The sequence below is a fragment of the Thalassophryne amazonica genome, chromosome 19 (genome assembly GCF_902500255.1).
Source record: "Thalassophryne amazonica chromosome 19, fThaAma1.1, whole genome shotgun sequence".
In the NCBI taxonomy this organism is placed as follows: Eukaryota; Metazoa; Chordata; class Actinopteri; order Batrachoidiformes; family Batrachoididae; genus Thalassophryne; species Thalassophryne amazonica.
Window position 1 is genome coordinate 66,652,662 of NC_047121.1, and position 25,470 is coordinate 66,678,131.

A 25,470-nucleotide genomic window follows, 5' to 3' on the forward strand; every position below is an offset into this window, starting at 1 on the left:
TACAGCTGAAGCTAAAACAGGATGTTTGTTCTTTTTTGTACTGCTTTGGGGACGTAAAAAAAAAGAACTGTCCTCATCTTCTGAAATCTAAAAGCAGAAGACTTTGAACTTACTGTCGCTTTTCAGATCCGACTGTTGTGAAATGTCATTCTCCTTTAAACATCACGTCATAGAGGAGACGTTCCAGTAAGTGCTTGAGAGAGTGTCTCATTTTCCAAAGCCAAAAGTCAGTTGGGGGGTGCACACAGATCTGTTGCCCCATTTGTGCATCCGCCATTAAGACGATTAAATGAATCCAAATACGCTGAATATCGGCGACTGAACGGTGGGTTTGGTTGGTATGGGTTTGACCACAACATGTGTGTGAAGTTTCTGTCCATAAGGAAGGTCGGATTTCTCGCTTTCAGTCTCCAATGCTTTGGTCCACAGTGCTAGGGGTGGGTGGGGGACGACGATTTGGCCGTGGATGATCTGGTGTCTGTGGTACTGCTGCAAAGGACAGCAGCCGCACGCGCCCATGCGGTGGTGAGAGGTCACATCCAGCTTCAGCATCTCTTTTTCTGCAGAAATGTGCTGACTGGATGCAGATAACGTGGCCTTTGCGTCTTCGTCGTTGTAACCTCGTTTCTTCTTCTCGGTGTTGCCACTCTCGGTTGTCCCCACGGAGCTGTTTCTCAGTCCTAAATGTGACTGCTCCCTCTTCATCTGGGCTATCTTGGGTTCTTCCCAAAAAGAGGCCGGTAGTTGGCGCTTTCTCATAGGTACCTGCTCCACATTGTTTGCTGCATTCTCCACATCTGGACCCAACTTTTCTCTGACCTTTACGCTCTGGCGGACAGTCCCGATGGGTTTGGCGTCCTCGTTAGACCGGTGCGTGTGGTATCGTGGGACTCTGGCGTACTTCTGAGAGAAACGCTTCAATTGTTTCTGCAGATATTTCCTGTGATCCACAGAGCGTCTGCATGGAGCTGACTTGTCCAAGGCAGCTTTGATGTCACTGGATGCCAAATTGACAAAATTCAGCAATGTTTTAACTTCATTGTCTGGATTTGCCATATTTTTTTTTAGACAAATTTTTGAATAGTCAGTCCATGTTATGAGATGCAGTCCAGCACACAGATCTAAAAGCAGAACAGAAAGTGTAAAAGCTCTGCTGAGGAAGCCTGAATCCGGTTTCAAAGTGGTTGGACCATGAAAAAACTCGACTCACCGCTGGTGGATGGATGAAGAGTTTCCCGAAGCTGCAGATTTCTCTCCAGGCTGCAGTAAGAGCACTTCAACAAGCTGAATGAATATAAACTCCTCGTAGTTATGGTGCTTCCCTTGAACCAATCAGCGACCCCAGCCCTCTTACAATGCACCCCAATCAGCCTCCAAGCGCCCTGGTATCTAGTTCTTCCCCATTGCAAATTGTTGTCATGGAGATGTGCAAAAAGCTGCTGAGGGAATGTAATATTTTCCCTGCGCTATGATGTCTGCACATCAGCCAAACATCGCTCATGCATGAATGAATTCCTGCGCACTATCTTACAAAATAACCATGTATGCAAACTTTATATGGAGGCTGTTATAGTTAAGGTTTTAGTAAATACTATACCCTCCCCAGGAGCGATGTCAGCTGTAGGATTTGGTTTTGGGGGGTGTCTAAACACTGCATAACCATGGAAAAGGGCTTGAGCGCTCAAGAATCTTGTCTTTCTGTTTGCCCCCTCAATCGAGCGACACAAAAGCTGAATTACTCATTCAAACCTCGCGGGACAAAGGGGAAGGAGCTGGATAGCACTCCTGCATTTGTAGTCAAACATTTAGAGACTTAAATCGAGTCGTCATGAAGGAGAAAGAGTCAGACAAAGCCCATAGAATTGCCATCAGCAAACATTTTCCTGTGTCATATTATGGGGTCTCCATGGTTCCCTCTGGCCCACGGACAATAGCACAAGTTTGCACACTCGAATACTGTCACCCTGCCAACGGCAACAAGAGCCCAAAGAGGACAATCCTTAGAGAAAGCATGGACTCTGCAGGGAAGGTTGCAATAGAGTAGGAAGGGGGGACTTGTGAAATGCTAATTGAGCTTCGTCCCCTTATTGATGTGGAAAAGGAGTACCCATCATTCCATTGAACCCCAGCACCAGTGGAATGAGATGTGAGGAAACCATTTGTCTGGTACCACCTCACGCCTGTGTGAGTGTGTGTTTGTGCTACTCTGGAATCACACAACCTTATCAGGTCAGGGGGAATGTTAAAATGACAGCAAGCCGTGAGGCTAAAGGGTTATTTACTGCGGGTGATGTTTCTGATTGTCCACCTCACTCTATTTGGGTTTGTGAGAGAGGCCTGCAGGTCTTTATCTTTTTAAAGACAGTTTATCCCTCTTGTTCTGGAGAGGCAATGGGAGCCTATTGTTCTTCCCTTTTCATCTTCTCTTCACTTCTCTTGTTGAGCTGAAAAGGGCCCCGGGCCCTGGGCCTGTCACCCCACTCTCCTGTGCTTTTGAAGTGAGGGAGAATGAGAAAGAGGAAGCACAGTGGGAACAATAAATCCTGCAACGTGGTGCAGTCCTCCTGCCGATGTCGGAGATATTTGGACGCAATGTTTGTTGATCGCAAAATGTATTTGTTATGTTCATTTTATTTGTAGAAATTCAGAATAATGTCCAATAATGTCTACTCACTCATCCAGTGGAATTCAACAAGTCCATCCATTATTACTTTTACCACAACACTTGAAGTGAAGACGAGTAATATGATGATTACACCAATTTCATCACCTGTCTCAATAGCGAAGTCCATGTCTCTTGAGTCCATGGACTTTGAGATGGACAAACGCCTGAAAACTTATGGAATCATGACGTTGCTGTACAGAGGTGTTTGACAATACTGATACCTTTATGATTCGCCACAAGCTACTTATTGTAATTTTTTTAAATTAAATTGTGAACAAAAATGAAAACAAATGCATCAATAGTTCGGATGCACTGAGACACAAATATAAGTGATGATTAAAAGCAGAGCAGGACATACACTCAACAAAAATATAAACGCAACACTTTTGGTTTTGCTCCCATTTTGTATGAGATGAACTCAAAGATCTAAAACTTTTTCCACATACACAATATCACCATTTCCCTCAAATATTGTTCACAAACCAGTCTAAATCTGTGATAGTGAGCACTTCTCCTTTGCTGAGATAATCCATCCCACCTCACAGGTGTGCCATATCAAGATGCTGATTAGACACCATGATTAGTGCACAGGTGTGCCTTAGACTGCCCACAATAAAAGGCCACTCTGAAAGGTGCAGTTTTGTTTTATTGGGGGGGGGGGGATACCAGTCAGTATCTGGTGTGACCACCATTTGTCTCATGCAGTGCAACACATCTCCTTCACATAGAGTTGATCAGGTTGTCAATTGTGGCCTGTGGAATGTTGGTCCACTCCTCTTCAATGGCTGTGTGAAGTTGCTGGATATTGGCAGGAACTGGTACACGCTGTCGTATACGCCGGTCCAGAACATCCCAAACATGCTCAATGGGTGACATGTCCGGTGAGTATGCCGGCCATGCAAGAACTGGGACATTTTCAGCTTCCAAGAAATGTGTGCAGATCCTTGCAACATGGGGCCGTGCATTATCCTGCTGCAACATGAGGTGATGTTCTTGGATGTATGACACAACAATGGGCCTCAGGATCTCGTCACAGTATCTCTGTGCATTCAAAATGCCATCAATAAATGCACCTGTGTTCTTCGTCCATACAGACGCCTGCCCATACCATAACCCCACCGCCACCAGGGCCACTCGATCCACAACATTGACATCAGAAAACCGCTCACCCACACGACGCCACACACGCTGTCTGTCATCTGCCCTGAACAGTGTGAACCGGGATTCATCCGTGAAGAGAACACCTCTCCAATGTGCCAAACGCCAGCGAATGTGAGCATTTGCCCACTCAAGTCGGTTACGACGACGAACTGGAGTCAGGGTCGGACCCCGATGAGGACGACGAGCATGCAGATGAGCTTCCCTGAGACGTTTCTGACAGTTTGTGCAGAAATTCTTTGGTTATGCACACTGATTGTTTCAGCAGCTGTCTGAGTGGCTGGTCTCAGACGATCTTGGAGGTGAACATGCTGGATGTGGAGGTCCTGGGCTGGTGTGGTTACACGTGGTCTGCGGTTGTGAGGCTGGTTGGATGTACTGCCAAATTCTCTGAAACGCCTTTGGAGACGGCTTATGGTAGAGAAATGAACATTCAGTACACGAGCAACAGCTCTGGTTGACATTCCTGCTGTCAGCATGCCAATTGCACGCTCCCTCAAACCTTGTGACATCTGTGGCATTGTGCTGTGTGATAAAACTGCACCTTTCAGAGTGGCCTTTTATTGTGGGCAGTCTAAGGCACACCTGTGCACTAATCATGGTGTCTAATCAGCATCTTGATATGGCACACCTGTGAGGTGGGATGGATTATCTCAGCAAAGGAGAAGTGCTCACTATCACAGATTTAGACTGGTTTGTGAACAATATTTGAGGGAAATGGTGATATTGTGTATGTGGAAAAAGGTTTAGATCTTTGAGTTCATCTCATACAAAATGGGAGCAAAACCAAAAGTGTTGTGTTTATATTTTTGTTGAGTGTAAGTGAGATTTAAACATCTGAGTGTCAGATCCACATAAATATAAACTATAACGCAGTGTTAAAATACCCTCGGCCATATGAGCATTGTCTCCTTTATAATTTGCAGTTGTTTAATTAATTAATATCCTACTGTCATATGTACAATTTATACATATTTAATAAAGCCCCTTTCTCAATCAATCAATCATAAACAATATTTACATCTTAATGGCACCTGTGCGTCTACGTCTACATGATTTGCGTGAATTTTGTGCTGCTGTGTTAGCGTTTGAGGTGAAGCCTCCACATTAATGCATGATGTGGTGTTTGAGCTACTTTTGTGATTTGAACATCCCATTTGCTGCAATGATTTGGTGATATTTTTATCCAAAGGTCCTGTTATGTTGCCTGATTTTGTCACTAGGTGGCGGTCTGCATCCAATGTGATCCAGCCCAGCTGGGCTGTGGCAGTAACTGAGAATTGCATGGATCATAAATGCTGTTGAGTTAATTTTCTCTGAAAATTAATATTGCTCGGCTGGCTGAGGGTTTTTAAATTGATTTCGGTGGTGTGTAGATATTTCGAGATGTAAGTGCTGATTAAGTACATCAGCCGCAGTGATACATATTACTGAAAACCCACAGCAGTTTTATGAAGGGGTTTTCTGAATTGAGTTTAAAAGGGTTGTGATGTATGTTGTGACAGATCGTGTTGGTTTCTGGAATGAGGCGAGACTGCAGGAAGGAACCTGGACGATGGAGTGCTCTTATCTTGTCAGATAATCAATATCGCGACAGGCCGAAAGGAGAAGATGGACAGCCTAAATCACAGAGCAGACAAAATCCAGACTTGCACTTCAAAAACTCTGGACAGGTCTGCATTCTGTATGCTGATAACAAAAGAGCCGTGTCACAGCCAGTGCTGGATTTTCCAAGAATCATCCAGAGTTCTCGTGCACGTGCTCATCATGTCCTTGTTTGTTTTGTGATTGGGATCAGTGCTTAATGTAACTTCGATACTCATTCTTGAGTTTTGGGGATGCATGATGAGGTAGGACGGGGAGTTCCTGTCCCTCCTGCCAGTGGGGAAGGAGTTGCACTAACACACAAGAAACTGGGATCGGTTCCCGCTCAAACTACCTGCCTGCTTCCTTGGACAAGACACTTTGGGCCTGATTTACAAAAGGTTAGTGTATGTAAAAAAAAAAAAAAAAACATGTACAAATCACATACGTAGCTCCCACAAAATTAAAAAAAATACTCATAACTAACTGTGTGCACTGAGGATTGCGTCTTTCAAATGAGCAAAGCAGTGCATATGGTCCATTTAACACGTTTGACTTTATGAATATGGCAGTTCTGGTTTGTCCATCCAAATGTGCAATGTCACTAACATCAGGGGCGGAGCAAGGGTGACGGCCTAGAGGGCCCCGACCTGAGCTTTAATTGAGTTCATGTGCTTCATACTAAACACGTTTACATGCCGTTAATATTCGGGTTAAGGTCAATATTCCGGTTTCTGAATCATTAGGAATAACCCGTTTACATGCTTAAGCAGACAGAGTTACTCCTGTATACATGGTCATGGGTATCATTTGGAATATCCCCATCTAAACAGCAACGCATGGACAATGTCCAGACGCACGGAGAACGTCATGACGCAAATATGTGTCATTTCCGTTTCTTCTTCCTCTTTCCACCGTCAATAAAAGACATTATATTCATGTCTTTCACAATACTAATGAAGTATTTGGTTTCCTTCTCACTCCAAAAGTGTGGATTTCACCATACTTGTTTACCTCTGCTTCTGTGGTTTCCAGTGGGTTGCGTGCGTTGCATACAAGTAGTTGGCATACTCAATAGACCAAGATTCGTTGCGGATAGGACATGCGCAGAACACAAAATAATGTTCCTTTTTATGGGGAAATTCTGATGCGCGTTTATATGACCTGATATTTGGGTTAGAAAAGGAGTAACCCAGGGGTCATATTTGGGTTTTTAAAAAACGGAATATGAGCATATTCGGGTTTTTGCGGGTGTTTACATGACCGTGCGCAACTGGGTTATTGCTAATATTCCGGTTATGAAAGGGTTATTGGCTGCATGTAAACGTAGTCACTGTTTCAGAAGTGCTGCAGTCAGAGTCTTTTCATTCTGCAGAGATCACAGCATCATCCACAAAGTCAAGGTCAGGAATCTTTTCCTCACTGACAAAGATACTAAAGCCACTGGTCTCTAATACCCCACCTAACACTCACTCCACTCAAGCACTCAACAGAAGAAGAACCAGCACACATCCCTGAAGAACGCCAGAATTCACTGGGAATAAGTCGGAGACTCTACCTCCATTCTGCACAGCACTCATTGTACCTATGTACAAGGTTGGGTAGGATTACTTTGAAAGAATACATGTGGATTACATGTATGTATGTACATACATTTGGATTACTTGTAATCTGATTACTTTTGGATTACATTTCAAAGTAATCCTACCCAACCTGTTATGTGTCGGACGCAGGCGGAGAACCGACCAGCGTTTGAAGTAAGACCCAGTATAAAATAAGCAGAGCACGGTACAAAGGATACATACGGTACACGTACACCAATACTGGACAAGGTTTTGTATCCTGTCAGTAAAGAAATCGGGTGCCTTCTCTCAGCACCAGTGATGCACAGCTGCTTGAACCTCTGCATCATGAGCTTGGAAAAAACAGAAAAAAGTCATCTGGCGGGAGAGCTGGGCTACATGGTGGGTGTGGTAAGAGCTGGTAAAATTTGAGCCGCTGCAATGCATCCTGTGTTTGTCAACTCGTGTGGACAAGCATCATCATCAGGTTGAACAATTGTGTCTTTTCCAGGACAAACCCACTTCAAGTGTGCACACCGCTTTTATAAAGTGTCCACATATCAATCAGAGTTGACTATGCCATCACAGCCCCGAAAAACAGTCACCGAGGTTTATCCAATGGAAAGGACGTCTTTGAATCTTCATCCTTCAAACTCCTTGCTCACCTCCTGACTGTACTGTTGTCCACACAGACATCCCTCCACTGTAAGGAATTCAATAACTGCATGTTGTTGCAAACACACATCCATGTACATCACCATTTTTTTACCAACTCTGTCCAATGTGTGTTATGTTGAAAGGGATTGTGCACATGTCTGAAAGACTAAGATCCAGGCTTTTATTGACTTCTTGGATTGTGTATCTGTATGTTGTGATGAAATTGTTGAACTTGTAGAGGCATTCACATCGTTCATATTTGAGATTGAGAGACACCTGGGAAGAGCTTAAGGAGTCATGAGGTCACTGGACGGAGGTGTTTGGTGATGCCGATATTTTTTGCAGGAGTAGGAAGGTCCAAGTCTTTAAGGTCTTGGTGCATCCTGTCTCACTCTATGGTTGTGAGACTTGGACATTAACCAGTGACCTAAGGTAATGATTGGATGTCTTTGGTACAAGGTTTCTTCAGAGGGTCCTTGGGTGCCGCTGGAATAACTGCGTCAAAATAGCAGTTACTGAGAGAGACTAATAGGAGTATCACTTGTGTTTTGAGGGAATGTCAGCTATGACACTTTTGCCATGTGGCACATTTCTCTATGTATGATCCAGACCATGGGTACGTGAGTGTTGAGGGAATCCCAACACTTCACCTGGCTGTGCCAGATAGATGATTACTTTTGAGAGATTGGGATGGAATGCTTATCGGCCTGTGTGTTTCCCATGTAGGACCCAATGCAGTTCCGTGGTGTTGTGGATGCAGCGAAGTGCGGCACAATCGCATGCTCCCAGACTTGACTTGACTGACTGAAAGGCCATCTCTCCCAAAACACAAGAGCATGAATCAATTTCATCTTTATTGTATTCTGCAAGTGGATAAAAGCATTCTAACATGGAGACTAGAGTGATTTTTATGAACAGCACACACTTCCAGTAATAATGTTAACTCGTCATACATCCCATCCATTTTTTTTAATTAAGACAGACAGTTCTCATAATTCTTAATATACATAAAGAGACTATTTGCACCAGTGGACATATCGTCAGCATAATAGTGAAAGATCATTCTATAGCTTATTTGTATTTATCCAAGATGAGCTATATAAACTGAAAATAGCAAAGGACCTAAAACAGAGCCCTGAGGTATCCCATATGTCATAGCAGAAGATTTGGAAGTAGTATTATTATACAAGACACATTGTGATTGTTTGGATAAATATAATCTCAACTAAGAAAAAAATCTGATCTGAAATGCTGAAGTAAATTAAAGTCTATATAACAACAATAATTTACACTACAGTATCAAAAGACGATGAGGTTTAGCAGCAGCACCGAAGTGTGTTGGAATCCACAGCAAGCAGGTCATTCAGCACTTTAGTGAGTGCTGTTGTTTTGAAATTATGTATTCATGTTATCTGAGAAGAAAGGTTAGTTTGAGAGGTTGGTGGATATGTGATCTGTCTCTTGTCTGTCTTTCATGGTGAACACTACACTTGAAAAATGGTGGATGGATTTCAAAGACACTTTGTGAATAGATCCTGGGGTGGTAGTTTCTATTGATTCTTTAATGTTCTCACCTTATGACCTCATAAAAGGGTAAGATTTCTGACTGCTCTCGTGTGTAGAATTGGTGGATTTAATAATGGCTATCCATGATTACCCCAAGTTAGGTATCCAGTCTTTGATAGAAGAAGTAAGTCCTCTATAGGCTCAGAGCCACGGGTCTATTGGTGCTTATCTCCACAAACACTGGAACATCTACAACTCCCCCTAGATAGGACACTAGTCCATCACATATTACTTCCCCACTTGTAGCTGGATGGACTGGGACAACGCTTAAGAAGTCCAAGGACACAGACGGGCCACGTCAAGCACATACCTGGAGTCGAACCCCAGTTTAGCCCATTTCTGAGCCCAGAGCGCATCTAATTATTTTGATAATGGCAGCACTATATTGCACCATCCCAGAGTTTAAACCCATATCCTACGGTATAAACCAATATATAGTGGAGATCTTTTTTAACAGTGAACACCAGCTTACATTTGTATTATTACTGCCCCCTTTCTTTCTTTCCTCCTCCTTCTCTCCCTCCTCTCCTGCACTCTGTTTCTCTCTTCCTACCTCTCCCCTCCTTCATCTATCTCACCCTTTCTCTCCCTCCATTCCCTCTTTCTTTCTCTCTATGCTCTCTCTTTCCTCTCTCATCTGTCTCCACTCTGTTTCTCTCCTTTTCATCTCTCCATTCTCTTACTCCCTCTCTTTCTTCCCCTCTCTCATCTATCTCCCCCTCTCTCTCTCCCACCTCTCTCCCCCTTTCTCTTCCTCCCCCCTCTGATTTGTATGATTCTCTCCCCCTCTCATCTCTCCTCCTCACTCCCCCCCCCCCCCCACATCTCTAACCCTCTCCCTTCCTTCTCTTTCTCTCATCCTCTGTCCACCTCTCTCCCTCCTCCTCTCCCATCCCCGTCTCTCTCTTTCTCTCTCTCTCTCTGTATTTGTATGATTCTCTCCCCCTCTCTCATTCTCTCCTCACTCTCTCCCCCACATCTCTACCCCTCCCCTTCTTTCTTTGTTTCTCTCTCTCTCTCTCATCTGTCTCCCCTCTCTGTTTCTCCCCTTTTCTCCTCCCTCCCCTCGCTCTCACATCCTCCTCTCTCCCACTTTTTCTCTCAATCTCTCTCTCTCTCACACACACACCTACCTCCTCCCCCTCCGTTCTCTCCCTCCATCTCATCTCTCCATTCTCTATTCCTCCTCTCTCCCACTTTCTCTCTGTCTGTCTCTCCCCCTCTCTTTCCACTTCTCTCCACCTTTCTCTTCCGCCTCCATCTCTCTCTGTTTGTATGATTCTCTCCCCCCTCTCTCATTCTCTCCTCACTCTCTCCCCCCCACATCTCTACCCCTCTCCTTTCTTCTCCCTTTGTTTCTCTCATTCTCTCTCCCTCCTCCCCTCCCTCCCCCCCCCTCTCTCTCTCTCTCCTCTCTTCCCCCTCTCCTCTTCTCTCTCTTCTCCACTCGACTTTAAATGTGCAGCGCGCGTTCATCCTCTCGCACTCGCCTCCACGCACCGTGGGCTCCACTTTCCACTAAAACTAAAGACAAAACATTACTGCCACGTGCCCGCGCACCAGCTCCGTGACTTTTTTCTTTCTTTTTCATTTTCCTTTCTTTGTTTCCCATCTCTCTCTGTCTCTCTCTCTCTCTCTCTCTCTGATTTAAAGTGTGAGCACACACTGACAGGATGAGCGGATGCGAGAGGAGCGCAGCATCCAGTGCGCGGCGGTGATGCTCCGCTGTAAAACGCACCATTTTTGGCACACACGGGGATGCGGCCGCTTGGACTCTCCCAGCCTGTCTCACAGCCGACATAAGTTGAGGGGATGTGCGAGGAATCCAACCGAGGATCTCCCTTCATTTTTTTTCTCCAACTTCCATGGCTTGAGTGGCCCGTTGGCAGCCGAGGAGGGATGTAAGGTCCGGGCAGTGCACCTCCTTCACATTGCGCGGAGCAGCGGCGAGATCCAGCTCTCTGTCTGACTGCCAGTAAGACCCCCCCACCCCCCCTCCACCCCCTTAAAAAAACTACTTTGGAGATGTGAATGATCGCCTCGCCTGTCCTATGCTATCGATAAGAGGATGTGAAGATGATTGTGGTGTAAACTCTTTGCAGTCAGTGATCTCCCGCCGATCCGGACAGGGCGGATGGTCTTTCCCAAACACTTCAAGCTATGTTTACTGCATTCATCTGTTGGAAACGCTGCCTAGTGTCTTCAAGAAGAGCTCAAGAGGAATGCTAGTCCAAGATCTAATGCCATTTACTTTAAGTTTTTGGCCTTTTTTCTTCGGTCACTGCCTTCTCTCACTGTTGTTGCTCTCATGCCAGGTAAGGATCACGACCGCGCGCTTTTTACGCATAACAGTTGGAGTTGTATTGTGATGTGAGCAGCCACCTGCTGTGTGTGTGTGCGTGTGCGCGTGTGTGCGTGTGTGGCAGCAGCAGGATCCCTGCAGAAGGCGGGGAAGGATTCGAACCTGTGCCCAAAGCTGCTGCAGCCTACTGATAGTGAGGAGCTGTTGTTGTTTTTGTTTGCTTGTTTTTTTGAGCCAGGGTTCATGTGTAATGTGATCTACTCGAGTTTCCAAGTCCACCCACCCACGCACACTCCTCGGGGCAGCCTGCTGCCCACTCTGCTGGTGGGTGGTTTCTTGCAGCAGCCATAGACGTGCTACTACTGTGCATGCAGCCCCTGTGTTGGGAAAAAATAAAAAGAATGCTGAGAGGATATCCACTGCTGGAGCCGTGCCTTTTCCTGCACACATGCATCCTCACTCATCCCTCTTGTCTTTCGTTGGCTCTCTCCGTCTCACCATAAGGGAGATCTCCAGAGGTCATGCTCGCGGTCTGTGGCGGACAAAGTTAGTGAAGAGTGCCAGCTGGCGTGCCACTGTAAAAGATACCCACCTTTTCCTCCACCACCTCCCCCACCGCCTCCTCCCCGGCTGCTTGGTACCACAGGTAAGCATCCTCCCTCACACAGCCAGTCATCACACCTGTCTCGGTCTCAGATGTATTGTGGTTTGTAAGCCCGTTTTCTCATCAGGTTCTGACCTCCTGTGGGGGTCGGCGTCAGTGACCCGAGTAATTCTGCGTCCTCGTCATCTTTTCTGCATTTGTGTTGTTTTTGTGTTTCACACTCGCTCGCTTTCCGATCACCTGCTGTAGTGGAAGTAGTCTGTCTCATTCGCTCTGGACTCGACCATGTCCCTCACTTTTCTTTTTCATTTGTGACTAAATTTATACAAAATCCTTTCCGAGGTGTTGTGTGGAGGTGTGACCGCGTTATGTGAGTTTTAAAACATAATAACTGAGAAACTATCAGAGAATATCCGTTAGTATGGAAAAATTCCATCTTTTTCACTTGCAACTACACCTGCTCCTAATTTTCAATCATCCATCCAGCATTCACAAACCATGCAGCAGTTTCTAGTGGTGGCATAAAAGAAAGTTGCTTTCTCAATTGGTCTGGTGCATTAAAGTTCACCAGATTTTAATCAGTTTGTCCTCATTATGTGCTACTTTAATTTGGACACATACAGATTAGATTTAGATTACATTAGATAGAACTTTATTAATCCCTTTGGAAGACTCCCGCAGGGAAAATGAGGTTCCAGCAGTATTGTATAACAGGATAAGAAGCACATAGACTATCAAAAGTGAAAGTAAAAACAATTTGCAAATATAAATATAAATACATAAATATAAATACCAGAAATACTTCTTGCTACTGGTTTACTGGCTACTACTGTTCCTCTCCTTCCTGTCCTCTGTCTTCCTGTTGTTTCCCCCCCGAGTCATGCATCATATAACACAATAGTGTTTTTTTTTTTTTTTGAGTTATCTTGTCAGGGGCGGATCTAGCTTCAGGTGAAGGGAGGAGTTGCGACTTGGTTGGGTGTTCTAAAGGCACGCCCCTTCTGTAGTGGGGAGTTGGTAGCATTAAGTGTTTACGCATTTCCAAAGCCTAGGAATAATTAAAATGTGGTAAAGGGGCGTTGCATCTACATGAGAGTCTGACAATAAGCAATTAAAGCTGGAATATCGGCAATCTTCAATAGATAAAATATATTCTGAAGTTTAATATATATAAACTACATCATATTTAGAACCCATTAAAAATTTTTTGGAATTTTTAATTCGTGAGAACAGACATAATTTGAGGGAAATCCATTGCGTATTTCGCCCCAGCAAACGTCAAACCCTGCAGACGAATTCAAGCCGGAAGTGCGTTACAGACAAGTTATCTGGCATCTGAGAAAATAATCTCCAACGAACAGTCCCATTCCCCCACCCTTTTTATGTTCAACGGCTGAAAAATCATTGTTTTATAGACCTAGATATCAGATAATAACCATAACTGTACACCGTCAGACACCAGTCACCAGGCAACTCACCTGTCCAAAAGCAGTGCTGCAAAATCCTTGTGAGTTCGATTGCCAGTCTCCTGTCGCAGTTGCTCCCAACGATCTCTTTGGTTCCCAATGTTCACTGTCGATCTTCTCTTTTTCTCTCGCTCCAAATGACATCTTTTCTTTGCATTTTCTGTGTATATCGCCGGTCTTCCTCACTTTGAAATGGTGAAACCCCCCATGTGACCTGCGACATCACCCCGATGGCATCCTGGCTTTCGAATTTTTGGCACGTGCCAATAATTCAGAATTTGCTTCAATACGGATCAATGTTAATCACATTCAGACTAATATTTCAGGAATCCTTTATATTCACACTAACAAACAAAATTACTTTGGTCCCCATCAAAATTCTAACAATTGTCTCAACTTCAATATGCTTCCTGGCACTCCAGCTTTAAGCACAGTCGCTGAAGGTCCACAACACCATGGAACCACCTTGGATCCTGAATGGCAAACACCCAGGCAGACAACCAGTCCATCCAATTAGAAGGGCATGTATTTAAATGCAAACCTCATCTATTATCTTGCCAGGCCAGTCTCACGTTGTTTTTTCGTGCTCCCGTGACGAAATGAGTCAAATTTTCGTGATGGGACTTTTTTTAACTCACTATTCCTAACCCTATTCCCACCCCCAACCTTAACCATAACCTAATCTTACTCCTTCCCCTCACCCTAACCATAACCACCACCCCCCCCAGCTTCACTTTTCATTTCATGGAGCCATCACAGAATGAAATCGTGCTGCCGTGATGAAAATGAGGTGCTTTTCGTCACAATATCACAAACCAATAGATTAATGTATATTTCATGCTTCTGAATCACGACTTGCCGTGGGACCAGGTTGTATCTTGCATACTAGATGTATATAATGAATATCAAAAGGCGCTGTCCGGGTCATAAATTACTGGATATTTGGGTCCCAGACCACCAGTTTAGTACCTCTAATCTTGCTACTAACGATTTTATATAGAAAACGACAGTTTGGTGTACATTCTTGTATATAAACAAGCACCTTTTCTGGTTTTATGCACCACAGGACAGGTTGCAAATAATGATAAGCCACACCCCTGGCTCTAACTTACTTATGGGCTCATCGCTCTTATCTGGCCTGTAGGTTGCAGGTTTGAAACCCCGTCATCTGGACTGCAGGAGTAACTGTTTTTACTTGTTTCCTTTTGTGCTTTGTAGAAGAAAGAATGTTGTGAAAGTGTAGGAACACGGACCCACAACAGGGGGCGCAAATGAACGGACAATGGAGGAAGTCAAATAACAACACTTTACTGTTGTGAATGAGCACAACAAACACGGCAGGTCACAATAGTATGTAATGAAGTCAATTTACAGAACGTGTCATGTGGGCAGGCTCGAAGATAAGAGACGTCTGTCCAAAGCAGCACCGGAACCACACGATTTCCTCCGCCACCGAACCCCGGGAATACTGGAGCCGCCAAGTCCTGAACTCCCAGGTGGCCACTGCCTCCGCTTGTCGGATCTGGTACTGCTGGCGAGGAACAAAAACAGTTAGATGTAGGTGTGTTTACACCCAGCAACACGTATGGTGGGAAATCCACCTCCACCTCTCATCAAAAAGCTGGTAAATGCAGGAGTAAGGTTACTTATCAACAGGTAGGAGAAAAGTCCAACTCGGTCTCCAGCTGCAAGCACTCACTCTGCAGTCAAAAACACAAAGCAACAATATTCTGCTGTCAGAAAGACAACTCAATTGGCTGAGCTCGTTACCTCCTAAGAATAGCGATATCTCGGCAAAGAAGTGGAGATGTCGTCCTACTGATATGCGATTGAAGATCTGATGATTGGTGACAGCTGTCACAGGTCACCCCGGCTGCTCCTGTGAGGCGGCGGCGCCCTCTTGTGCCTGGAGCCCGCACTCCAGGCAGGGTGCCCTCTGGTGGTTGTGGGCCAGCAGTACCTCCTCTTCAGCGGCCCACACAACAAAGAAAGCGCCATCAAGCCTCTTGGGATTGTGTGTGGGCGCTCGTGCATGGGCACTGCTGTGCATGTGTGTATCTGTGCATGTGATGGAGCCGGCAGGATGTTGACAGCTGAACACAGGACTAATTTATGCTGCCTCTGACCTTGGGGAGTACCCAGCTGCCTGTGAAATCCACGCCTGCTGCTCTGCCAAACTCAGTGGTGCAGTGTTGGGGTTTCCCTCAGATGATTCCTGATTAAAACACACATGACTTAAATAAATGGGCTTTAATTAGATAGAAGTAAAGGGCTAATGAAGCAGCCCAGGAGTTTCAGCTTCATATGAAGTTGAGCTCAAGGCATTAAGGGTGCGTATAAGCAGATTTATCAACCAACTGGGCTCTCTGTGTGGGTGCAGTGCCTGTTGCAGCAGTTTCCCCGCTTGCACTCACTTTGTCGTCCCACTCTGAGATGCTCAATCCGCTGACAAATTGACTAATAGATTTTGCCAGCCTGCTCGCTGAAAGTTGATATGATTTGCACAAAATCTCAAGAACACTGTGATGATATATGGGGCAGGCTTTGCTGATGATGCAGCCCTTTGGAGATATTACTGCTGCTGTTTAGAATCACGCACAGCGAGTCCTTAATATTATGTGGGCGCACTTAATCATGAAAGTGTGAACAGACAGCACTGGAAAGATTTTAATCAATCACTGTCATTGTTAATACCCGAGGCCATCAGGTACTGCGAAGACTTTGCATCCGTCCGTCTGTCCACTTGTCTGTCTGTCTGTGCTCAGTATAACTCCAGTCCTATTACTGCCAGAGTCTTCAAATTCACAGGGAACATTCTTGGGACACAGACCTTGGACAAGGTCAAAGATGGCTAACCTGGATGTATTTTAAGTGGTTAAAAGTCGCATTCTGTTCCTGTTTTTATGTTATGATCTTGCAGACGTTAGCGTGGTGACATCAATTCCTGGTGGTGCTAGCTGCTAACTTTGCTTCTTTTTTGGCTAAATATAACACCTTTATCATATATTATGTTAAAGCTAATGAGAAATAAACACTTCCAAAACTGGAAAACGCTGTTTTTGTAACCCGATAACACCTGTGGAGTGATTTACAAGACATCTAGCAGACTTTAGCATGGTGAGTCACTTCCTGGTCTAGCTAACTGTTAAGCGCTTTGTTTGTGTTTAACCTTTTGTCATATATTATGTAAAAGCTAGTAAGAAATAAACACTTCTAAAACTGGAAACACAGTTTTTTGTAACCTGACAACACCTCTGAAGTGATTTACAAGATATTTTGCGGACGTTAGCGTGCACGCTATCTTCCACTAACTCAAAGCTAACTTCCTCTCTTGTTTAAATCTCATAAATGTAAATATTGTTATGACTGAGTGACTGATTGATCGAGGGGCTTTATTGAACATGTGCAAGTTGTGTGGTCTATTAAACATTAGGTCTCTCTCTTCTAAGTCCCTGTTGGTAAATGATATAATAATTGATCAACATATTGATTTATTTTGCCTTACAGAAACCTGGTTACAGCAGGATGAATATGTTAGTTTAAATGAGTCAACACCCCCGAGTCACACTAACTGTCAGAATGCTCGTAGCACGGGCCGGGGCGGAGGATTAGCAGCAATCTTCCATTCCAGCTTATTAATTAATCAAAAACCCAGACAGAGCTTTAATTCATTTGAAAGCTTGACTCTTAGTCTTGTCCATCCAAATTGGAAGTCCCAAAAACCAGTTTTATTTGTTATTATCTATCATCCACCTGGTCGTTACTGTGAGTTTCTCTGTGAATTTTCAGACCTTTTGTCTGACTTAGTGCTTAGCTCAGATAAGATAATTATAGTGGGCGATTTTAACATCCACACAGATGCTGAGAATGACAGCCTCAACACTGCATTTAATCTATTATTAGACTCTATTGGCTTTGCTCAAAAAGTAAATGAGTCCACCCACCACTTTAATCATATCTTAGATCTTGTTCTGACTTATGGTATGGAAATTGAAGACTTAACAGTATTCCCTGAAAACTCCCTTCTGTCTGATCATTTCTTAATAACATTTACATTTACTCTGATGGACTACCCAGCAGTGGGGAATAAGTTTCATTACACTAGAAGTCTTTCAGAAAGCGCTGTAACTAGGTTTAAGGATATGATTCCTTCTTTATGTTCTCTAATGCCATATACCAACACAGTGCAGAGTAGCTACCTAAACTCTGTAAGTGAGATAGAGTATCTCGTCAATAGTTTTACATCCTCATTGAAGACAACTTTGGATGCTGTAGCTCCTCTAAAAAAGAGAGCTTTAAATCAGAAGTGCCTGACTCCGTGGTATAACTCACAAACTCGTAGCTTAAAGCAGATAACCCGTAAGTTGGAGAGGAAATGGCGTCTCACTAATTTAGAAGATCTTCACTTAGCCTGGAAAAAGAGTCTGTTGCTCTATAAAAAAAGCCCTCCGTAAAGCTAGGACATCTTTCTACTCATCACTAATTGAAGAAAATAAGAACAACCCCAGGTTTCTTTTCAGCACTGTAGCCAGGCTGATAAAGAGTCAGAGCTCTATTGAGCTGAGTATTCCATTAACTTTAACTAGTAATGACTTCATGACTTTCTTTGCTAACAAAATTTTAACTATTAGAGAAAAAATTACTCATAACCATCCCAAAGACATATCGTTATCTTTGGCTGCTTTCAGTGATGCCGGTATTTGGTTAGACTCTTTCTCTCCGATTGTTCTGTCTGAGTTATTTTCATTAGTTACTTCATCCAAACCATCAACATGTTTATTAGACCCCATTCCTACCAGGCTGCTCAAGGAAGCCCTACCATTATTTAATGCTTCGATCTTAAATATGATCAATCTATCTTTGTTAGCTGGCTATGTACCACAGGCTTTTAAGGTGGCAGTAATTAAACCATTACTTAAAAAGCCATCACTTGACCCAGCTATCTTAGCTAATTATAGGCCAATCTCCAACCTTCCTTTTCTCTCAAAAATTCTTGAAAGGGTAGTTGTAAAACAGCTAACTGATCATCTGCAGAGGAATGGTCTATTTGAAGAGTTTCAGTCAGGTTTTAGAATTCATCATAGTACAGAAACAGCATTAGTGAAGGTTACAAATGATCTTCTTATGGCCTCGGACAGTGGACTCATCTCTGTGCTTGTTCTGTTAGACCTCAGTGCTGCTTTTGATACTGTTGACCATAAAATTTTATTACAGAGATTAGAGCATGCCATAGGTATTAAAGGCACTGCGCTGCGGTGGTTTGAATCATATTTGTCTAATAGATTACAATTTGTTGATGTAAATGGGGAATCTTCTTCACAGACTAAAGTTAATTATGGAGTTCCACAAGGTTCTGTGCTAGGACCAATTTTATTCACTTTATACATGCTTCCCTTAGGCAGTATTATTAGACGGTATTGCTTAAATTTTCATTGTTACGCAGATGATACCCAGCTTTATCTATCCATGAAGCCAGAGGACACACACCAATTAGCTAAACTGCAGGATTGTCTTACAGACATAAAGACATGGATGACCTCTAATTTCCTGCTTTTAAACTCAGATAAAACTGAAGTTATTGTACTTGGCCCCACAAATCTTAGAAACATGGTGTCTAACCAGATCCTTACTCTGGATGGCATTACCCTGACCTCTAGTAATACTGTGAGAAATCTTGGAGTCATTTTTGATCAGGATATGTCATTCAAAGCGCATATTAAACAAATATGTAGGACTGCTTTTTTGCATTTACGCAATATCTCTAAAATCAGAAAGGTCTTGTCTCAGAGTGATGCTGAAAAACTAATTCATGCATTTATTTCCTCTAGGCTGGACTATTGTAATTCATTATTATCAGGTTGTCCTAAAAGTTCCCTAAAAAGCCTTCAGTTAATTCAAAATGCTGCAGGTAGAGTACTGACGGGGACTAGAAGGAGAGAGCATATCTCACCCATATTGGCTTCTCTTCATTGGCTTCCTGTTAATTCTAGAATAGAATTTAAAATTCTTCTTCTTACTTATAAGGTTTTGAATAATCAGGTCCCATCTTATCTTAGGGACCTCGTAGTACCATATCACCCCAATAGAGCGCTTCGCTCTCAGACTGCAGGCTTACTTGTAGTTCCTAGGGTTTGTAAGAGTAGAATGGGAGGCAGAGCCTTCAGCTTTCAGGCTCCTCTCCTGTGGAACCAGCTCCCAATTCAGATCAGGGAGACAGACACCCTCTCTACTTTTAAGATTAGGCTTAAAACTTTCCTTTTTGCTAAAGCTTATAGTTAGGGCTGGATCAGGTGACCCTGAACCATCCCTTAGTTATGCTGCTATAGACGTAGACTGCTGGGGGGTTCCCATGATGCACTGTTTCTTTCTCTTTTTGCTCTGTATGCACCACTCTGCATTTAATCATTAGTGATCGATCTCTGCTCCCCTCCACAGCATGTCTTTTTCCTGGTTCTCTCCCTCAGCCCCAACCAGTCCCAGCAGAAGACTGCCCCTCCCTGAGCCTGGTTCTGCTGGAGGTTTCTTCCTGTTAAAAGGGAGTTTTTCCTTCCCACTGTAGCCAAGTGCTTGCTCACAGGGGGTCGTTTTGACCGTTGGGGTTTTACATAATTATTGTATGGCCTTGCCTTACAATATAAAGCGCCTTGGGGCAACTGTTTGTTGTGATTTGGCACTATATAAAAAAATTGATTGATTGATTGATTGATTGATATATACACACACACACACACACATTGCACTGGGATACCAATTAAACAATTGCAAATTATAAAGAATGCAATGCTGAGGGTATTGTAGCATTGCGTTATATTTTTATATTATTCTTTCTTGTAAGCACAGTAACTAAGTTTTTCTTTTCCCAGCGATCACACTAATCTATTAACAACATGGCAGCAAATTTATATTTACACCAGAGGTATGCCCTGTAGAGTTGATGAGCTGATTACATTTTAGAATTGTTTCTTGACATTATTTACATATTAAAATAGACAAAAGGGAATTTTCTAGTGAACATGATATATCTAACAATACATGGTAGACTCGTAATACTTATGTCACAGGCATCACCTTGGAAGTAAAACTGCTGAGTAGATTTTAACCCCTTAACGCCCAAATTTATATAGCTGTATATAAAAAAAATGTTTTTTGTGTGTTTTTGCCTTTAAGTAGATGGTAAATAATGTTGAGATTATTAATTTCACTTTTGCATAAAAACTAGATAGTAATATTGGGTATTCTGGTAATGACTTTATGTTATAATAATAATGATGGTATGTTGCAAATTTGCGACAACAGGCATACAGGTCAATTTGGTAAATTGCATATTTGAGTCAGAGATTGTAGCATATATGCGACGATGGGCGTTAAGGGGTTAAGGTTGTTTTGATATTTGCATATTTGTTTTGATATTTGCATAAAGCATAAGTGATTTTCCCCTGGGTGATTAGAATAACTTATGGACAATACTTACACCATAGGTACTCCTTGGGGAGTATGAGCCGAATTGTTTCTTGTAAATATTGACTGTTCGACATGATGCCTCTAATAATACGTGACAGACACTTGATACTTACACCATAGGTATCATCTGGGAAATAAGTGCTGAGTAGATTTTAAGATTGTTTGTGTATGTAGTTGTATATTAATAAAGGAGAAGTGATATTTTTTAAGTGAACATACTAACTCATTAATAACACATGGGAGAGAATTGATACATCATAGGGGCTCCCTTGTGCAATAGATCAGCTGATGACATTTTAGAATTGTTTGTTGCAATATACGTGTATGAAATACATAAAAATAAATAAATAAATTGTAATGTACATGATACAGCTAACAATGGATGGTAGTATGTAAACTGTTGACCCGACGACAATTTCATATAGTGAATAAAAACCTCTTGAATGACTTTGTGCCCACGTGGTTGGTAAGATTGGGCCTTTCTTGTGTGAAGCGCCTTGAGGTAACTTTGTTGTGATTTGGTACTATATAAATTAAATAAATTGAATTGAAACTGAATTGAAAAGTGCTATTTTAATGCCGTCCATTTTACTTACCATTCATTCATTCTCACACCCTTCTTGCGCAATCACCTAGTTTTTGAGAATTGCCGGCTCCATACAGGTTTACCATGCAGTATTTCCTAATAACTGATGTGAATGAAGTCCAAGACATTTGGAAATGATCATGTTCTATCCTCTGACTTGTCTGAAGAAAACCAACTCTAAATGGTAAATGGGCTGCATTTTTCCATCTGCATCAGACACTCAAAGCGCTTTATAATAATGCCTCACATTCACCCCAGTGTCAGGGTGCTGCCATACAAGGCGCCCACTACACACCGGGAACAACTGATTGATTTTCCAGTCAGGTGGGATTTGAACCAAGGATGCTCTGGTCTCAAGCCCAATGCTTAACCACTAGACCATCACCTGCCCTGTAAAAGCAATGATTTTCTTGTGTTATACTAAAGGGTGATGTTACTTGTGCAACCTGTCATTTTGGCTTTGATATTTTTATTTAATTCATATCAAGTTGTAAAGATTTATTTTCACTTTGAGTTTAAAGGGGATCATTTAAAAAAAATTAATATAGAGAAGCCTGAATTACTTTTTGTCTTCGAAACAGAGTAAAAAATTAAAATGTGTAAAAGCCCAAGGATGTGAATAGTATTACAACAGAGATGCTGTCATGACTATGCTCTGGTTTGGTTTTGCATGTCCAGTTGTACAGTTGTTGTCACAATTGGGGCTTTAATACCTTTGCAAACAGTATTTTATTATACTAAATATGATAAACACCTATTTTTAATTCTTTTCTTTTACTTTACATGAAAATGTTTTCAGATGGTGGAGGCATCGTGAATAATTCACCTAAATGAGATCTTTCTCACTTTAAAACATGCAGACACCTAATTATCATAATGATCCTTCATGAGCCAAATTTGCAGTATTGTTGAAGCTGAAGTTTAGCTGTAAAATGTACTGTTTAAAAATGCAAGGAATGAGCACGGCGTGCATGGAAAAACTGGGACAATGACAGACTTTATCTGCTAAAAGTCTGAAAAACTGAGAATTTTTCACTGTCGAGTAAGCATGCCTGCTAAAAGTGGTTCAGATTATCCTTTAAAGGGATAGATAGATAGATAGATAGATAGATAGATAGATAGATAGATAGATAGATAGATAGATAGATAGATAGATAGATAGATAGATAGATAGATAGATAGATAGATAGATAGATAGATAGATAGATAGATAGATAGATAGATAGATAGATAGATAGATAGATAGATAGATAGATAGATAGATAGATAGATAGATAGATAGATAGATAGATAGATAGATAGATAGATAGATACTGAAGAAGGATCAGTTGCTGCAGAAGGATTAGAGGGAGTTTTGCATCACAGGCACAAAGTTGCTGATGCTGCACATACTATTATACAACATTCCAAGTGAGTGGTCTTACCCTACAGATCTAATGTGGAAAGAGCAGGCACTTCCTGCAAGAGTAATTGGTGTGGACAAGGGTGCTGGTGTAAGGAAGGCTGACGGCACCCTTAAATGATTCATGGTGTCAGGTTGGGACGTTGAACCTTTACACATGGGTGATTCTTAGACTACGGGCACTTATTATGTCCTTTGAACATATTGTATGAAAAACAGAAAAAATGGGAAATTTCACACTTTTATAGTTATCTTTACAATGAAAGTGTGTTAAGAAATTTGTTCTAGTAGTCTATGATGACTTTTTCACCTTTTCTCAGCATCATTATATGCAAATATTGCCGTTTTGTGCTTGTCCCACACCCAGACTTTTGATCTTCAATGATAAAAATGAATGGTAAAGAAACGTTTTTTCTAATGTTTTAAAATATCTCTGAATAAAATATCAGTAAAATAATCAAAACATAATTGGGGTATTCAATGTCATACAACTGTTGTGATTTTTTTAAACAAAATGTAGTTGTCCCACACTATTGCCGTAATTTCCACCACAACACTGTAATGTCCCTTTAAACAGTTTGTATGAAAGATTGTTTGGGTAGTTTCTATGGACATAAACAGTGACATCAGAGCACATGTATATAGCGCCAAATCACAACAAACAGTTGCCCCAAGGCGCTTTATATTGTAAGGTAATGGTGTGGTGGAAATTACATTTACAAGGCCAATAGTGCCCGTAGTTAAAGAATCACCCACATACAGAACAGGCAAGGGCACAGCTTCTTCCTTTTTCAGAAAGCAGGAAAGAATGCACTTCCCTGGCACTCATGGTGTTGTGCACAGTTTGAATTGTGCAAATCAGCATGAATAAGTAGAGTCAGGTCAAATGCTAGGAGAAACTGGACAGAGGCAATTACTGTGGAGTTTTGTGAGACCATAATACTATAAACATGTTTGCAGATGACACCATGGTGTTCGACATGAACAATTAAGAGAATTGAGTCAGTTTGCAGGAAGGAGGTTGACCATATGGTGACCTGGATCAAACGGCACCATCTAGAACTGAAAAACAAAGAAAAATAAATAACAGTCCCCTAGCTGCATATAATATATGGGTCTGAGGTGGAATGTGTTTCCAGCTTCAAGTGCCTCAGAATCCATATCTCGGAGGATCTCTCAGTTCAGTTGTTCATCCATCCTCATCAAAATGTACATCAACTGTACTTCCAGGGAACCCTCAGGAAAGCTCACTTGCTCCTGATAATACTCTCTTGAGAGCTTAATGTCACATTGAATGTTAGTGTGGTGTATACAGTGCATCCAGAAGTATTCACAGCACTTTTTCCACAATTTGTTATGTTATAGCCTTATTCCAAAATGATGAAATTCAATTTTTCCTCAAACACAATACCCCATAATGACAATGTGAAAAAAGGTTTTTGAGATTTTGCAAATTTATTGAAAATAAAAAACTATGAAATCACATGTACGTAAGTATTCGCACCCTTTGCTCAATGCTTTGTTGATGCACCTTTGGCAGTAATTACAGCCTCAAGTCTTCTTGAATATGCTGCCACAAGCTTGGCACACCTATCTTTGGGCTGTTTTGCCCATTCCTCTTTCCAGCACCCCTCAAGTTTTTGCAAGATTTTGCAAATTAATTAAAAATAACAATTATAAAACTAAGAAATCACGTGTACATAAGTATTCACAGCCTTTGCCATGAAGATCAAAATTGAGCTCAGGTGTACTGATCATCCTTGAAATGTTTCTACAGCTTAATTGACCTGGGGTAAATTCAGTTAATTGGAGATTGGAAATCTAAATGATTTGGAAAGATGATGTATATACATAAGGTCCCACAGTTGACAGTGCATGTCAGAGCACAGGATTGTCTCGAGGTACAAATCTGGGGAAATGTACAGAAACATTTCTGCTGCTATGAAGGTCCCAAAGAGCACAGTGGCCTCCATCATCCATAAATGGAATCAAGGAGAAGAGCCTTAGTCAGGGAGGTGACCAAGAACCATATGGCCACTCTGTCAGAGCTCCAGCATTCCTCTGCGGAGAGACGAGAACCTTCCAGAAGGACTACCATCTCTACAGCAATCCACCAATCAGGCCTGTACGGTACAGTGGCCAGTCCTTAGAAAAAGGCACATGGCAGCCCACTTGGAGTTTGCCAAAAGGCTCCTGAAGGACTCTCAGACCATGAAAAAAAAAACTGGTCTGATGAGACAAAGATTGAACTCTTTGATGTGAATGCCAGGCGTTATGTTTGGAGGAAACCAGGCACCATCCCTACAGTGAAGCATGGTGGCGGCAGCATCATGCTATGGGGATGTTTTTCAGCGGCAGGAACTGGGAAACTAGTCAGGATTGAGGGAAAGTGGAATGCAGCGATGTACAGAGACATCCTGGATGAAAATCTGCTCCAGAGCGCTCTTGACCTCAGAC

The 25,470-nt window shown here is 42.4% G+C and overlaps 2 protein-coding genes across 2 annotated transcripts in view; one reads left to right on the plus strand and one right to left on the minus strand.

The window, feature by feature from the left end:
• Window positions 1-282: 282 nt before the first annotated feature.
• LOC117531719 (protein FAM181A-like) lies at window positions 283-1,569 on the minus strand. The gene is made up of 2 exons (XM_034194836.1): window positions 1,211-1,569; window positions 283-1,121 (listed from the first exon to the last, which is right to left on the minus strand). The coding sequence occupies exon 2, from the start codon at window positions 1,054-1,056 to the stop codon at window positions 286-288; it is 771 nt and encodes a 256-aa protein (XP_034050727.1). The 5' UTR covers window positions 1,057-1,121; window positions 1,211-1,569; the 3' UTR covers window positions 283-285.
• Window positions 1,570-10,803: 9,234 nt separating this feature from the next.
• Window positions 10,804-25,470, plus strand: part of prima1 (proline rich membrane anchor 1) — a 42,007-nt gene continuing 27,340 nt past the window's right edge. The window contains exons 1-2 of the mRNA XM_034195044.1: window positions 10,804-11,507; window positions 11,999-12,140. Of these exons, the coding sequence (XP_034050935.1) occupies window positions 11,244-11,507; window positions 11,999-12,140 (406 nt within the window). The 5' untranslated portion in view covers window positions 10,804-11,243. The remainder of the gene's footprint in view (window positions 11,508-11,998; window positions 12,141-25,470) is intronic.